Source organism: Vigna angularis, chromosome 10 (genome assembly GCF_016808095.1).
Source record: "Vigna angularis cultivar LongXiaoDou No.4 chromosome 10, ASM1680809v1, whole genome shotgun sequence".
Lineage (NCBI taxonomy): Eukaryota > Viridiplantae > Streptophyta > Magnoliopsida > Fabales > Fabaceae > Vigna > Vigna angularis.
The window spans coordinates 5,066,449-5,083,984 of NC_068979.1; the positions used below are offsets into that span (position 1 = coordinate 5,066,449).

The 17,536-nt window shown below is 29.2% G+C and overlaps 3 protein-coding genes across 8 annotated transcripts; all 3 read left to right on the top strand.

Annotated features, from left to right (window-relative positions):
* Window positions 1-1,488: 1,488 nt before the first annotated feature.
* On the top strand, window positions 1,489-3,166 carry LOC108335394 (uncharacterized). The gene has a single exon (XM_017571409.2). It carries the CDS (start codon window positions 1,628-1,630, stop codon window positions 2,996-2,998), a length of 1,371 nt encoding a protein of 456 aa, XP_017426898.2. The 5' UTR covers window positions 1,489-1,627; the 3' UTR covers window positions 2,999-3,166.
* A 4,987-nt stretch (window positions 3,167-8,153) lies between these two features.
* On the top strand, window positions 8,154-16,890 carry LOC108335181 (probable protein phosphatase 2C 78). Of its 6 annotated transcripts, none has more exons than XM_052869502.1 (5): window positions 8,154-8,665; window positions 9,026-9,405; window positions 10,238-10,474; window positions 10,610-10,775; window positions 15,502-16,890. In XM_052869502.1, the coding sequence occupies exons 1-5, from the start codon at window positions 8,407-8,409 to the stop codon at window positions 15,558-15,560; spliced, it is 1,101 nt and encodes a 366-aa protein (XP_052725462.1). In that variant the 5' UTR covers window positions 8,154-8,406; the 3' UTR covers window positions 15,561-16,890. The 6 variants fall into 6 exon arrangements, with proteins under 6 accessions (XP_052725462.1, XP_052725460.1, XP_052725461.1 ...); XM_052869500.1 differs by lacking the exon at window positions 15,502-16,890 and adding an exon at window positions 13,636-13,915; XM_052869501.1 differs by lacking the exon at window positions 15,502-16,890 and adding an exon at window positions 13,671-13,915.
* Window positions 15,634-16,890, top strand: LOC108335201 (probable esterase KAI2). Its single transcript, XM_017571163.2, has 2 exons — window positions 15,634-16,001; window positions 16,099-16,890. The coding sequence occupies exons 1-2, from the start codon at window positions 15,634-15,636 to the stop codon at window positions 16,547-16,549; spliced, it is 819 nt and encodes a 272-aa protein (XP_017426652.1). The 3' UTR covers window positions 16,550-16,890.
* Window positions 16,891-17,536: the final 646 nt, after the last annotated feature.

A 17,536-nucleotide genomic window follows, 5' to 3' on the forward strand; every position in this document is an offset into this window, starting at 1 on the left:
TTCAGGAACTAAAAACATATTTAACCCTTATTATTATTATATTATGATTATTATATTATAATTAGATTTATGACAATATAACTATCATATAGAATGTGATACAATACAAAATTATTTAAAACTAATAATTCTTTTAAAAAGATTGAAACTGAATAAAGCAACAAACACGTAACGGAGGCTTCACCTCACCTCTCTCTTTTAGGTGACCCAACTGCAATGAAATCACTCCCCCATCCTAGAATTGATTCCCAAATTACAGAATCGGTTTCTAGTCGCATAACCGATTGATATCACTCAACCAATTCTCATGAGCACAGTAGCATTAAAAAATCCATTTATTTTTTCTCAAATCTTACGATCTTTGTACGGATCCATCTTTTTATCTTATCTCATAAATCTTCACTTTCAAATCAATGCAAATCACGTGAAACAAACACAATTCTTTCATCATGCCATTCGCGTGAACAGTAGTAAACCAACAAAAACAAAACGAATCTCCCTAAATAAATACCAATGTAGCTCCAACGACAAAATACTAACGTTGGGTTTGGTTTTTAGAATAAAAATTACTAAAATAAAAAAATGTTAAGAAAAAAGGGAAAAAATAGATAAAAGATAAAGTTAATTATTAATTTATTTTAGAGTGAAAATAATGAGAAATTGAATTTTTAAAGTTCTGTAATTTAATTAATAAATATAAAAAAAGTATAGTTGTTTTCATTATTTTAAAATTATTTTTTCTTTCACTTATATCTTATTTTCATCTTACATTTTTTCAGTGTAATTTATTTTCACCATTACCAAGTTATCATAAATTAACATTAATATTAATTAGGTTGTTGTTGATTTAAAGTCTAATCCAAAAATTATAAATATAGATTTAAGGTAAAAAGATAAGCGATTGTATCAAACAAATGTATGTTGACTTTGACATCAGAATGATAAATAATCTCTCAACTGGATCGAAAGGTGATAAAAACAAACACTTAAACATACAAAACTTATAACTTATAACTTTATTCATATCGAAACATTCACCGATCCTTTAAGTTTACATTTAGATAAATTTATATTTAATCCTTATAAAAAATGATACATTTAAAAAATAAAAATAAATTTATTATAAATTATAAGTAACATAGTCTAATTGAATTACACATCATCTTGTAAAATAAAATTTATATTTATATATGTATTTGAAATTGGTATTATATTTAATAAAAATACTTCCAACAATAAATTTGAGAAAAGATTATTAAAAATTAAAAAAAAAATAACATATTAATTAAAAATAGAAAAGTTGAATATTAAGAATAAAAATTGTTAATAATATAAATGTGAGTGTAACATTAAATCAAAATAAAATAAAAAGGTTTAGATTAAAGATAACGTCAGTTTCTTCCATATGTAGATACATATATGTATCATTAACGACTTAATCTCCATCCCTAACTAATGGGAACATATTACATGTAAAAAAAATGATATACAAAGACAATTTTTTTAATAAAAAAAATACATAATGGATGAAAAAGTAGTGTATGACAACAAGTATTTGAATACGATTTTGATTTTAAATAGCAGAAGGACCCCACTCTAGAAGCATTTCCCCCTGGCGTTGATCCAGATGAATAACATCAAAAGCGACTGTAGAGAGGTACTGTCTCTGGTAGTGGCTGGGCCAAATGATCAAACAGTTCCTTTCTTCACCCTCAAACAAGGAAAAGACATTATCTTAGGTCGCCTGCACTGCACTGCACCCATAACTTCACTTATCCAATCTATTCTAATTCCTACTTTAGTCTTTGTCAACACGTCCCTTTATTGCTCTTTATATTCCAAACTCTCTCTGTCACTCCACTCTGCCACACATCCACATTACCCTCAAAATAATTTCACTTACATTTTCCCTATAAATCCCATTCCTGTTACTCATAAGTATTCAACCAAACCTTGTACCTTTCCTCAGATGGCCACAAATACTGCCACCCCTCAGGAGAAAAAACTGGAACAATTGAAAGAAGAAGAGGGAGAAGAGGAAGATGAAGAAGAAGAAATTGAAGCATTGTCACTTTGCGATCTCCCCGTCAATCTCATCAACGATGAGACTCAACCAAAACCCGAACCAGATTCTCAGATCATAGAAACTCGAGAAGATTTTGATTTCCGCTTATGGGGTACCCCTTTTTCCTCAGAATCAGAAATGTGTGCTGCTGATGAAGTTTTCTTTCAAGGTCAGATTCTCCCCTTGCGTCTCTCGTTAAAGCGATGTCAATCAAGGTCCGAGTCCTTGGGTCATGGTTCTCTGAGAGAGTTTCGTAGCAATAGCAGTAGAAGCAGCAGCATAAGAAGCCAGAACTCAACTAGTAGCAGCTCTTCCACCTCCACCACAACCCCAGGAATTTCCAAACCCAGACCTCAAAATCAAAATCAAAATCATTTCCATGCTCATCCAAGTCCCCAACCTCAATTGAAGGTAACCATTCCAAGACAAACAAGCTTCGGTAATCAAGGTAGAAAATCATCTGCATGGGACTTTTTCCGTTTGGGTGTGGTGCCTGCACCCGAGATAGCATTGCAAGATCTCAAAGTCCGCAGCACCAACGGTAATAACAAAAATCACATAGCTCGCAACAATAGCAGTAACAACAGCAGCAACAATAGTAATAGCGCTGTAAAAAGGAGTTACAGCGCTAAGGGAAATCACGTTTTGAAACAATTTGTTGGTATAGGTGGTGGCTTTTGGAGTGGTTGCAAATGTTCAGTTGAAACAGTGCAATCGAACATTACCATGATTAAGGGTAGTACTAAAAGCGCCAACAAGACCGAAAGCGTAACGCACGCGATGAAAGAAAAAGCGGTCGAAAGGAAGAAGCAGAAACAGAGACAAAAGCAAGGAAAGAGGACCATGTCGCGTCGTCGAACGTTTGAATGGATAAAGGAGCTTTCGCATGATGCAAGCTATGCCGATGATGAGACTTTGTTATCTAAATCTTAAACGCTTTAGCTCAGAGCATGCTTTTAAATTTTTTTTTATTATTGGGTTAGATTGCCTTTATAGCCGTTGGCTTTTGTTTTTGTTCTTAAATTTCATCATTGCGATCGAGAGTGGAGACTCTGTAATCAAAATTTCTTACCGTCGTGAGAATGATAGTTTTTCTTTTTTCATTTCTCTTTTTGACTGATGGTGATTGAGTGCATGTTAAAGATTGAATGTGTTTCGTAAGATATTGTTGGTGAGATCTGTGTCCGAGGCGAGTGGCAATGGTGGATTATAGAATGATAAGGTCCTCCGTAAGTGGGAATAATTTGGTGCTTATGCTTGTCGTGACAGAAGGAACTTTCGATTCTTAATGATTGGATAATTGGTTCCTTGGAGTATGTGAATAATAATGATGATGCATGGACATCTAAGAAAATTATCCCCTTTTTATATATATTTTAATAATAAAATATGATTCCTAAAAAAAGTTAAATGCACCTTTTTTTTTTAAATCACAAAAATATATACATTCTTTTTAATTTACAATATTAAAAGTATAATAGAAATATTTTAATGCGTTAATAAAGTTTCCTAATATTAACTAGGTACCATGATACATTAAAATTCATTTGACACACCTAAAAAAATAAAATAGTCCTAAAAGAATTAATTTTTATAGTTTTTCAAAAAAAATAAGTAAAAAATAAGAAAGAATAAATGAATGTAAAAGAATTAAGTGTATCAAGTATATTTTTCTATAGTTTTCTCTGTCAATTTTCAGGTGTATTTTTTTTTTTTACTTACACTCTCCTGGATGAATCTCTTTATATCTATAAATTAAATAATACTTACAAGACAATGATTCCAAAATTATTTTCTAAATAGAAATAAGTTACGATTTTTTATTGTTGGTTATATATTGAGTCTTATTTATCTTTAACTTAGAGTGTATAAAAAAATGTTACTTATTTATTTTAAACAACTTTAGAAAATATAGATAATTACAAATAATAATTAAAACTAGTTTAAATTACATTTTAAAAATTGTGGATAATTTAAAACACATATTTAAAAATATGCATAGTTTATACCATATATTTAAAATTATAGATAATTTAACTTTAAATATTTCAATGATTAAGTAGGTCAGGTCATAATCAAATCAATACTTAAATTAATTAGTAAATAAAAAGTGTTATACTTGATCTATACGTTATATCTTTTGATTTAATAATAAATATTAAATATATAAATTGTTATCAGATATATAGTCATCATTGTCTTTAAATAACAACCACATCTATATTTATTCCAGAAGTGCACTCAAACTAATGGCTAAACTTAAGCTATTAATTCATAATATTTATGTCTTATTAAATGAAAATATTGTGAAATAATTAAAGGTGTTCAGATAAAAAAATATATAGGATATTATTTGAAAGTTAAATCATAAATAGAAAAAGAAAAAAATTCTATAAATATGTAAATTAAGAGATGAAAATATTAAATAAATAAATTTATAAAAGTGTACGCGAACTGTCACAAAAATCCATTTTAAAGGCAATGTTAATCATTAGGATTGGTATTCCTAACATTCATAATAAGCTTATGATATCCCATCAGATTTATTTTATTTTGTTTGTTTGATTGTCAAATCTTGTTTTATTCATTTCACTCAACGGATATAAGACTAAGAAGTTATCAAGCCCAAGTATGAATTGTTAGGGATACTTTATTGGTAGCTGCTATTTACACCTTAACTTTAACTCTTTGCAGCATTTTTCTTTATGTTATTTTTGACAAAAAAAAAATACTTTTAATACAAACTAATTATTTTCAGTAATATTTGTGAAATAAAAAATCAAGCTGGTCTGAGATAACTTTTAAAAGGAGAAATATTTTGTAAACTGTGTCTTTTAGTTGTTTAAATCGAGAGAAAAAAATTATGTTAGTTTAAAATGTTTATTAAGTTAATTCAAAGTAAAAAAAAAGTTCTAAATTAGTAATTATCAAGCTATGTTATTGAATAAAAAATTGATAAATTAACTGATATATATATATATATATATATATATATGAATTTAAACACACCAATTAATTTTAAAATACGCAATTCAAATTTCATATATTTCTAAATTCTTCATATTAAAGTAATTATACATTATATTACGTGTAATGTATAATTAAAAATAAAAAATAAAGTTTCTGATAATTGAAACTTAAATTAGGGTTTATCATCTTCAACCTTCCTTCAGCGATTGATGTTCAGGTTCATCACCAAATTAGGGTTTATTAAAATCAAATTGATTCGAGATTAAAGACAAAACAAATCATGGATTAGCTGTTGGGGAAGATGACGCTGACGTGGTAGAAATGATGTGTCAAAAACTAACTATGTTAACGTTTAAGCTGATAAAAACTTAACCCGATCAATTTAACGACAAAAACTCAATTGAGTTAATTTTTCAATATAAAAGATTAAATTGGCGAAACCTATAAAACAGGATCTAACCGAAAAAATCAACATAAATAAAGACTTCCGAAAGGTTTAACCTAAAATTAATCACATGCAACTTTATTTTACGTTATTTGAAATTTCTCATTGTATTATTTGAAACTCCTTCATATTGGTTGAAAACAAATTTCGTAATTTTCATCATTTAAAAAAAAAATTATATCTAATATCGAAACATATTATCTCTATATATTTTTAATTCTCTTAAGAACCCTTTTCTCAAAATTTCTCATCCAAAATTTCTATATATTCTTAAATCCAAGTCCTAAAGTTTGATGTTGCCTGGTCCAAGTCGTGGTCTTCTACTTTTACTTTAATTTTTTTTTTCTAATGTGTGGTCCCTGTATGTTAAGGATATCAAGTGCATTTTCAGCCGCTTCTTCCACTTCCTTTCTGTACTTTAACTGAATTTGGAATTAGTAACTCAAGCTATGATATATATATTTTTACCTAAATTTTTAAAAGGAAAAAATATTTTGATATATATTTTTTATAATATTTTGATATAGTATATATGTTATTTTTTTATTGATTTATTAGGATATTGATATATTTTAAATATAATATAAAAATAATACGTGTGTTGTATGAAAATATTGTAAAATAGTATTTGTTAATATATATTTTTTATATTCTTAACCAAAATGTAAGTGTGTATGCAAATCCCAGCTTGAAAAAATGGGCCAATTGGTTTTGTTGTATTCATGGAAAATCTAGAAGGGCACAAAATATACACGTAATTGACAAAGAGTGAATACCAAACCTTCTACTACACAGATTAGATAATGATTTAGTGTTGAGGAATTTGATCCTCAAAGACGTGTATGTAAAGAGAAGAGACAGAACAAGACGTGTGTGTCAAAGGAGTTCAATCATAAAAATTAAAAATCTTCTAATAATTATACAAAATATTCATAATGATTAAGTATTTTTTTAAATAATTTTAAAACATATATGCACAAAAGATAAATTAAACATCTTACTTATATCGACTTAATATTAAAAATACCAATAATTAAATTTACCTGTTGCTAATAATTTTTATGATTTTATATTTAAAATAATATTCACGTTTACCTTAGATTTTTACAAAGTATATTAATTGCTAATTGTATTTCAAAATTATGTGAATGTTGCGGCTAGGGTCAGTGTCTTTGTAATCTACATTCAGTTTGTTCAAGTTTAGTTTTATATGAGTGTGTGCCAAAACTACACTATAGGCTTGCAACAAATATTTGGATCAAAGGCAAAAAATTAAAAAAAAAAAAAAATATATATATATATATATATATATATTTTTAATATATATATATATATATATATATATATATATATATATATATGTGTGTATAATTTGATGAGTTTTTACCTATTATTTAAAATAATGGATTTATAATATGATGTTTAACTTTTTTTTATTTATATTCAACAACTTGTCAATTAAAAAATATTAATGAAAAAAAAATTCAAATTAATATGGGAAAGACTGGTAGAATAATTTATAGCAATTAAAATTATTTATAACATTTAAAAAATAGATAAGAAACAAAATATTTATATATATATATATATATATATATATATATATATATATTCAAAATAAAAATATCATAATATGCAAAGCTATGGCCCAAGTAAAAATAATTGTCTTGATATTTAAAAAAAGGGGTTAGTAACCGCAAAGGTTCATCTTTGTTAAAGTAAGTAAGTTTAGATAAAAAGATAATTTTTGAAAAAAATAAAAATAAACTCGCGATTTTCAATAATGAGTACTTCATTCTTGGAAGAAGGTTGTCTAGGTTGCTAAACCAGGTTTAGTATAAACTTACCAAATGCAAAATGTAGAGTTGTCAAAATGTGTAATTTAGCTCGATTTACAGTCATTTAGTGAGCCAATCTAACCCAACTCATTTATTAATGAGTTGAAAAAATTCGAATCCGATCCAACTCACTATGGGTTGGTGGGTTTAACGAGTTGACTCACTAGCTCACTTAATCACAGGTTTTTTTAAAATAAAAAATATAATTTTTTTAAATTTAAATCTAAATAAATTTCACTCTAAAATATCTTAAACTCCAAAGACAATTCAAAATAAAAAGAAAATATCATATAATCCAAAAAACAAAATAAATTTTTAATATTAATAATTTTTGTATCACTTGTCCATTTATAATATTAGAGTTTTGAAACATCTTATTTTGTCTCAATCTATAATCTAATAAAAAAATGTTAACTAATAATATTAAAACACAAAATAATAAATAATTAAATTAAATTAGGTGGGTTGGGAAACCAATCTAATTCGCCACATGTTCAACCCCGAATGAGCCGAATCTAAGTGAACCGGATTGAAAACTAATTCGCATAAAAAAAATTATAATTTTTTAAATTCAACCCGATTCAAACTTGTGATAGTTGCCATACAACCTATTTTAAAAACAAAACTAAAATGTACTGTATATTTTATAATTCAAATAGTTTATTAGCATCTGTCTTTTCTTTATTTGATATATTGAGAGAGAAACCAGAAGTATTTACATAGTATAACATCAAAATAAAGTGACTTAATCATTAAGATTTATTAGTAAATGCTTTTCCACTCTCTCTCTCTATATATATATTATATTTTCTTCCATTTTTGCATCACCCCGTCCAATACTCTATGAGGCTAATGAATCCGTGGGGATTCTCATTCACTCCACAGTTTAGTTTACTAGTTTATTGTTTTTCCTACGTTTAACGCGGAATCCACACGTTCCTCCTCATTCCCATTTTCTCCAGTGGTCAAGACTATATTAGTTACTTCGCCAACCCAAAACACACTCACTCTCTTTTTTCCACTAACCGCGTATCAAACAGAACCAAACAACAGAACAGAACAGAGCAGAGAAACAGAGCGCGTTAAGGATGTTGGAGTGGTGCCTGAGGCCACTGGAGATGTGTTTTGGTGGTGGAGGCAGCGACCAAAGCCTTCTCTGGGACACTGACCTTAAGCCACACGCTTCAGGGAACTACTCAATTGCAGTAGTACAAGCCAACTCCTCCTTGGAAGACCAAGCACAAGTCTTCACCTCTCCCTCCGCAACCTTTCTTGGCGTCTACGACGGCCACGGCGGACCACAAGCTTCCCGTTTCATCACCAATAATCTCTTCTCCTTCCTCCTCAGTAAGAAGCCTAAATTCATTTTTTTCCTTTTCTATCATTACAATTTACATGAATAATCATCGTTCTAATTTTTCAACTTATAATAAACAACAATACTCCGTCCAAAAGTATGGAGATTATTTTGATTAATAATGGTGCTGACCACATAATAATATATTTCTCCGCCAAGGTCTTTTAATTCTGAAAGCAGAAACATAGGAAAAAAACAGAGCTTGATACACTGGTAAGGTAAATACAAGAGTTATATGATACACGTATTTCTGAAATTAGCAGTACTTTCTCCGTTCCAACTAAATATACGATATTGATTTATAATTAATGATGTAGAAAGTTGATGAAACTGATTGTTCTGCGTGGCAGAATTCACAGAAGAGGAAGGTGGGTTGTCTGAGGAGGTGATAAAGAAGGCGTTCGCGGCAACAGAGGAGGAGTTTTTGCGTTTTGTGAAACAAACATGGATTGCGCGGCCACAGATGGCTTCAGTGGGTTCGTGCTGTCTTCTGGGAGCGATTTCAAAGGACGTTCTTTATGTTGCTAATCTGGGGGATTCAAGGGCGGTTCTGGGTCGGAGAGCGTTGGTAGGAGAGGTGAATTGCGGTGGTGTGGTGGCGGAGCGTTTGTCCACTGATCATAATGTTGGAGTGGAGGAGGTCAGAAAGGAGGTGGAAGCTCTTCACCCTGATGATGCACACATTGTGGTCTGCACTCGTGGAGTTTGGCGAATCAAGGGCATTATTCAGGTATTTTTGAAAATTATATGACCTTTATATGTTTGGGAATTTCATGGATTAAAAATGAGAAAGTGAAGCACCGTGAAAATTCATTAATTCATTATGTTAAAATTTTAGATTGAGAATAAATTTAATTCCTTGTATGGTTGGATTAAAAGTGATGTAAATTGAATTACTTATACTTTGTGAATGAATTTACTTCCAATATTTGTCTGTATCTATTTTCTGCTTATATTTGTGTTTAATACGTGACATGAATTATCAAGATCAGCAAACTTCAGCTTCGTTGTTATACTAGAATTGGTTGTTACTGGACATGCATTGCTTCTGCTCTGGTTTTGGCTTTTGTTTTAAACTTTTGATCAAGTTCCATGAATTAGTTTGCATGTATTCTTTATGTAATTTTTAAAAAATATATATCTACATTCATTTTATTGTATTTGAGCTTTCAGAATCTATTTCATGGTATTTGGTATGGTGATCGTTCACTTGAATTTTACAACATTTGGCAGAGACAGTGCTCCAGTATAAACAAACAAAAATATCTTTTTTTTTCGAAAATAATGATGGAAACTGAAGAAATTATTAGACGACAGAAATGAAAAACTAAAGTACAAGGTGAAAATTTCATTAATATATTGTTTTAAGATTTTGAGTAGAGTGATGTTAATACCTAATTTGATTAGACTCAATAGCATGAATATATTGTTTAGAGATGAGAAGATTTGATAAAAATATTTTGTAAGTTATTATCGTGAGAGTGAGTTAAATTTATTTGACACTCTTATAAAACGAAAAGAAAAAAAAATGGTAATTCTTTTAACTATTTTTTGTCTTTCAGGTATCAAGATCAATTGGAGATGCTTACTTAAAGAAAGCAAATTTTGACGCAAACCCTTTGTTCCAACAATTTGCATGTCCATTGTACTTGAAGAGACCTGTAATGACAGCCGAACCATCAATACTGATGCGGAAATTGAAGGAAAATGATCTGTTTTTAGTCTTTGCATCAGATGGACTTTGGGAGAATTTAACTGATGAAGAGGTTGTTCAAATTGTCTCAGAAAATCCCAGAACAGTAAGTCCACACCAAACAAACATCCTAAAATAAACTACAAACACAAGTTGAACCAAAAAAACATAATACTAAAATCAAACTTTAGTTCAATTAAAAAAAATTGAAATTACATACGTAACTGGTTTTGTATTGTAGGGAATAGCAAAACGAGTGGTGACAGTTGCACTAGAAGAGGCAGCAAAGAAGAGAGATATGAGGTATGATGACTTAAAGAAAGTTGAGAAAGGTCTGAGGCGTCATTTTCATGATGATATCACAGTGATCGTTCTATATCTCGATCATTTGAAAGAATCTATAAATGGTAGGTCAAGACATAAAGGAGATTATGGCTGCATTAATACTCCCATTGATATCTTCTCTCAAAGTGCAAACGAAATTGATCTTTAAACTGAATAAGCTCATACTTTATTACTACTGACAATAGATAAAATATATGGAAGATGTGAGTGAATTTTAAAAATAAATACTAAGACAATTATATATATATATATATATATAGATATATATTATGTATAATGACAACTAAGACAAATATAAAGACAATGAAGGAATGGATATATATGTACCTATTTCTATCTTCATATTCAATTAGAGATGTCGAATGTAACCTATATCTACATATACTCAACTAATGTGAAAATCCTCATCAAAACAACAACGAATTCTGACAATATCAACAGAACAAATTTATTTGGCACCTTTAAGTGTTTATATATACATATATACATATCTACACCTCTCTCTCTCTCTTTCTTTCCATATATATATATATATATATATATATATATATATATATATATATATATATCGTTCAAGGGCTATTTTGGATTATGTTCAATGTAATTATAACTCCTCAAATTTGACTTCTTAACTTGATTATCAAGTAGTTAATGTTGATTATCAAGTAGTTAATGATAAAGGAAGAAAAAACACAACAAGTACAATTAAGGGCTTTATTAAAAGGTTGTTCATAGATAATTGTAATAAGCATGGAAAATTTAGTGGAAATTCATCAAAATAAGTCAAGATTTTGGGTCAAGCAACTTGAAGGCATGGATTATTTGGAGCCATCTCCTTATGCTCATACTTGGAACAACTTTGAAGAAGGTTTTTATATGCAATACGATGAGTTTTATTAAAGATGAATTAAGGGTTAGGCTGATCTCCAAGAGTGAGTCAGAAGTTGGAGTGTTCTAAAGGTAAACAATGAATAAGTCACGTAAAGTCTATGAACTAATGTGAAATATCAAGACCACCATTGTCAATAAGTCAACTAAAACCAGTATTTGGGCACTGAAATTGACAAACATGTTATTTAATATGTAATTATCTTTGTAATTTTTAACTTGTTATCTTTGTAATTTCCGAGAAAGTTTTTATCTTTATAATATTTATTTTGATTATTACTTTTGTATCTAAATATTCTTATTTAGGAGAATAAAAACAATTTGTAATTATTTTATCTATAAATAAAATATGAACTCTCATGACTAAAGATGAAACTAATTTTAACTTAAGGCTCTATTCGTTTGAAAAAAAATTACTGTTGAAAAGAATTAGAGATTGATAATTAAAATGTGTTCGTTTCAAAACATTTACAAGTAAAAGAAGATGACGATTTGAAGTGATTTAAAAAATATTTATTTCTTTGAATCATGGATGATATGCATATATTTGAACTGATTTAGATTAAATCTCATTTTTATCCTTCTACGATTTTATTAATATCAATCTTCATACATAAAACATTATAATAAGTATTATAATAAGTACGTACTTGAATTAATATTAGAATAAAAGTAACCATAAATAATAAATAATAATTTCAAATTTTTGACATTTTAAATTTAAATTTTAATTGTTTATATTTTGATATTTTTTATGTTTCGAACAAGCAAAATATTTTTTATTAGATATGAATTATGTTTTAAAAAAATAATTTTTAAACATTATTATTTGATTTTACTTAAATACAAATTTATTTTATTTTCAAAATTTTTTTTAATTTTTTTTCTTTGTAATATCTTTTACCAATAAATATATTATTAATAAATATAATTTATATTATTTTTATCACTAAAATATTTCGATAATTTTTATTTTCTATCAATTAAAATATTTTTTATTGATCACATCGGTTAAATTCTTCACAAATTTGCTCCAACTTTAGTTTCAAATCTATTCTCAATTGCTTCCAAATCACTTGAAAAAAAAATAACACTCAATTTACTCTCAAATCTCCTCAAATCCATCTACTTCATCTCTTTCAAAGTCATCTCTAAGACTTTGTTCACTTGAATGAATTTGTGGAAGAGTAATTGAGAAAATTTGAGAGGATTTGAAGATAAATTTTTGTCGTTGTTTATTTGAGTAGATTTAGAGGTAAGTGAGTGCGGATTTAGAGATAAAGTTTGTAAGAATTAATGTAGAATTTGATTGATATGACGTATTAAAAAATTTACTTCTAAATTCACTCTCACTAACCTCCAAATCTACTCAAATAAACAATAACAAAATTTATCTTTAAATCCTCTCAAATTCCGTCAATTATTCTCCTTCATTCAAGTGAACAAAGCCTAAAAGTAAACATACCTAGAAGTAATCATAAACTTTGAGTCAAAAAAGATTTTCATCATTTTTTATCTGATAAAAAATCACTTAATTTTTTTATCTAAACACACACACATACATATATATATATATATATATATCATTACCAATTATTATTATTATTTTTACTAATTTTCTCGTATGTTCTAAAGGTAACCTAAAGAGCACGGCGGCACTTTTTTGATAGAACCAAAATATCTATATTCCGATAAAGACACGTGCTCTGCTGCCCAGTTTAGAAGTAGGAACACTGGAGGGATGCCGTGATCTCTAGGTTACATAATTTAACGTGGTTATATAATTTTTAATTAATCCTAATTTCAGCAACGAAAAGTTTCTAATCTCAAGTAAATTCTATCACTTTTCCATTGCTACAATGTAAACAAAGAAAACCAGTTTAAAAAGTAAGGGCGACTACTCAAAATACATGAAAAATATATTTTTCTTATTAATTGTTAGTAGATGAAATTAAATAAGAAGAGCATTAATAGTAATTGGCTCCTTCTCTTTTCGTTTCCCTTACTATAAGGTTTCATTTTCTTCTTACTCAGTTTTGTCTTCACTATTCCTTTCTGGTCGCAATCAGCTGGACCAAAAGCACGAGCAAGTCACGTAACGTTCCTATGGTTACGGCCCCATTATGGATAGCTGTTAATTGGGCTTAGACAAGATGCACTCGAGTCTCTGTCATGGGTTTGATGCCCATCATGTTTGCAAGGAAAATGTCAAGTTCCCATTAATTCGGACCATCCATAACGAAAAAGAAAGAGTGAAGTCAGAAAATGTATTTTGTTTTATTCTCTTAATAAAATCATGTATTTTTGTGTTTTATTGTTGTGAAGTAAGTATCTATCTTTACCAAGTGGAAGCCCAGCTGTCTCGGCATATCTTTTAAATTAAATTTTTAAAAAGTTACAAAAAAAACTGATTATGAGACATCACAAAATTTGTATTTTTATAACGTTTAGTCAGTAATGAAAAATAAGTGAAAAATGTGTTATTAGCTTTTTAAAAAGTATTTAATATAGCATATATAGTTTGAAATTTAATTAAATTATAATAGCTCACATGGTCCCTTTTTAAGAATGATTTGTTTAAATTTTTTAAAATAATAATTTTTTTTGAAAAAAAAAATTATCCTTTTACATCAAACAATTTATCTAAAAATTAAAATTATTTTTTGTTTCATACACCTCTTTCAAAAATCGAAGTAAAAAATATTTAATTTTTTAACGTGCTTTTTAAAAACAAAATCATTATCAGAGTTAAAAACAAATTATTAATATAATTTTAAGAATGCATATTTTATTTCTTATTCTTGATTTTTTTTTTTAAAAGTCACCCAAAGAGAGTCGTTGTGATTGAGACTAAAATTTAGAACTTTTCTGAAATATGACCTGGAGTGACGAATTAAATGCATAAAATAATTATTTTGATTTATTATATATTGAATTTCCTTTATTGATGTTCATCCATAACAAATAACTAGAAATTCGATTATTTAATAAAACATCACATCAATCCATCCATAAATAATTGGCGTGGATATCACCCCGTCAACAAAATTTCATGATTCTTTCGCTAAAAATAATAACTCAAAAAAATATCTTCTATTTTCTTAAATACTTAAAATTATTTTTTTTTTGTAAAAAAGATAAACGTATATATTTTAAATCTTTAGAAAGGTAAAATTATGAAAAAACTTATTGAATTAACTTTGGTCCCTCACAGAAGAATATATTGGATTTTGGTAAATAATATAGATATTATTAATGCCTTGTAAAATAAAATTGATTAATTTAATTTAATATATATATTTTTACATCTTTGTAATAATAGATTAATGGGATGTTGATTCTTTAAAATTCAGATTGTACAGTTTGTTATTCCTTGGCTAGTTGGGCCAGAATACTCATTTTAACATGTTGACTTGTTAGAGCTATGCTTGAACAAACTATCTCCCTACATTTTAAAATGATTTATTTTAGTATTTATTATATATATTATCTGGATTTTTTCCAAGTCTATTTAAGCTTAAAATAACTAGAAAAAAAGTAAAAATATCATGCATGTGACTAAAATAAATAATTTATAAATATAATAACTAAAAAAATTATTTAATATAAAAAGAAATCACAAATTTAATATTTAAAAATATTATTTATCTATTTATGTTCAATTCAATTTGTTTTTTATCTCCCATTACTCATTTGTATATTATCCTTTCCCATGACAGGGTAGACAGGGTAGGAGTTATTTTTCCCTGTATTGGGGACAGAACATATGTTGTCCACTTGATTTCTAATCTAGCGAACAACTAAAAATCTCGATTCTTCTTCTTTTCGGTGACCAATAAAATTGCACTGTATCTATTCCGGGTCAAGTTTTTTCGAGATAATTATTCTATATATATGTAGATGTGCTGAAATTGCTCCCCGTGGAAATCCGAATACAACAAAGGGCGGCGAACCTGTGATCCCCAAAGTCGTGCTTTCACACGGTGGCCGGAAACTGAGCAAAACTGAAAACGGAGAGGAAAAAGTGACCGAATGGGGGTAGCGGCGGAAGCTCATAACGTGAAAATTTTGGGATCAGGCACCGAGTACATCGTTCTGGGTCATGGTTTTGGCACGGATCAGTCTCTGTGGAAACACTTTGTACCTTATCTCGTCGACGATTACCGTGTCGTTCTCTACGACAACATGGGCGCGGGTACCACTAACCCTGAGTTCTTCGATTTCGACCGTTATTCCACCTTAGAAGGATATGCGTCTGATTTGCTTGCCATTTTAGAAGAGCTCCAAGTTGAATCTTGCATTTTCGTTGGCCACTCTGTTTCCGGAATGATTGGTGCTATTGCTTCCATTGCTCGCCCCGATCTCTTCACCAAACTCGTTATGGTCGGCGCTTCTCCAAGGTAATCGTGAATTAACTAGCTCCACCCTCAAAAGTACTAGTCACTGGACAAACAATGATTTATTCATACTGATTTTAAATTTCTTTCTCATTTTCAGGTATTTGAACGACGTGGATTACTATGGAGGGTTTGAGCAGGAAGAGCTGAACCAACTGTTCGATGCTATGGCGGCGAATTACAAATCGTGGTGCAGCGGGTTCGCTCCGCTGGTTGTGGGCGGAGACATGGAGTCCGTGGCGGTGCAGGAGTTTAGTCGAACGTTGTTCAACATGAGGCCGGACATAGGGCTAATGGTATCGCGGACAATATTTCAAAGCGATATGAGACACATTCTGAATCTTGTCAGTGTCCCCTGCCACATCATCCAGGCGGAGAAAGACATGGCGGTTCCGGTGGTGATCTCGGAGTACCTCCACCAAAACATTGCTGCTCAGTCCATCGTGGAAGTTGTTTCCACCGAAGGCCATTTGCCGCAGTTAAGCTCGCCGGATATCGTTATTCCGGTGCTGCTCGAACACGTTCACCTTGAGATTGAGGCAAGAAGATAAACACTTTGGTGATCCACTTGATTCCGTTGGAAAGGAGAATCTGTCTGTGTATTTGTGCTTTGTTCTTTGTGTCTTTTTTTTTTTCACTTTGTTGTATATGCGAACCTACAGTGTTAGAGCGTAGAGGTAGCAACTCTGTAGTAGTGGGAATCAAATGTCCATTTCGCTGTGGTTCGTGGTGGGTTGACGATCTCTGAACAGCGAGAAAAAGAACAACTGCAGTATGTCGTAACTGTCATTAGATGTTTTAAATCTAGGTTTAGTAACTCGTTTGTTTTTTATGATTATGAACAAATTCTGTTTTAGCTTTTATATTTAAAAGTATTTTCTTCATTGTTCAATTTATTTTATCTTTTCAATCTTTATACATGTTATTTTTATTTCAGCAAGTCCCTAAAAAATGTTTAGACATATATACTGTAAAATAAAAAAAAATATTATAAATAGAAATCAAATAGGCTATTCAGTTTTTAATATATGCATCTGCGACATATAGCTCGTAATTAGATAATGATATAAAAAGTCATACTAGCAGTGTTTTTCTTAACAGTGAATTTATTTAGATATTTAGACAGTTATAAGAAAGAGGGAAGAAGCGAAAATATAAGAAAAGGTAGAGAATATAAAAAAGAAGTTAGTATTATATAAAATAATAAAAACACGTGTGAATAGATAACTCTTTCTATACAAAATATTTACGGTAACGAACAATGAAAACTTTAAATGGCAAGATAGTCTGATTTTCTAAATACATATAAGGACAAAAGGAGCATTGACTAACTGGGGTAACGGATCAAAGAAAACTAAAAGAAACAAGATATTTTTTTTGTATGAACGCAAGTCACCTTAATGATGACTATAGAAGAGGTCCTAAGTCATACACGTGTGCATAAATTAGGATACAGAACTTTAGTACCAATATAAAATAATGCCTTACATGTGAAAAACAGATCATGAGTTCTTACTTGACTGATCTTTTTAAACTCC

What these genes read in the sequence shown, in the direction of transcription:
- LOC108335394 (XM_017571409.2), top strand. Translation starts at nt 1,628, where the DNA reads ATGAATAACATCAAAAGCGACTGTAGAGAGGTACTGTCTCTGGTAGTG.
- LOC108335181 (XM_017571135.2), top strand. Translation starts at nt 8,407, where the DNA reads ATGTTGGAGTGGTGCCTGAGGCCACTGGAGATGTGTTTTGGTGGTGGA. An exon ending in TCTCTTCTCCTTCCTCCTCA is followed by an intron (nt 8,666 to 9,025) that starts GTAAGAAGCCTA and finishes TCTGCGTGGCAG; the next exon opens with AATTCACAGAAGAGGAAGGT. An exon ending in TCTCAGAAAATCCCAGAACA is followed by an intron (nt 10,475 to 10,609) that starts GTAAGTCCACAC and finishes TTTGTATTGTAG; the next exon opens with GGAATAGCAAAACGAGTGGT.
- LOC108335201 (XM_017571163.2), top strand. Translation starts at nt 15,634, where the DNA reads ATGGGGGTAGCGGCGGAAGCTCATAACGTGAAAATTTTGGGATCAGGC. An exon ending in ATGGTCGGCGCTTCTCCAAG is followed by an intron (nt 16,002 to 16,098) that starts GTAATCGTGAAT and finishes TCTCATTTTCAG; the next exon opens with GTATTTGAACGACGTGGATT.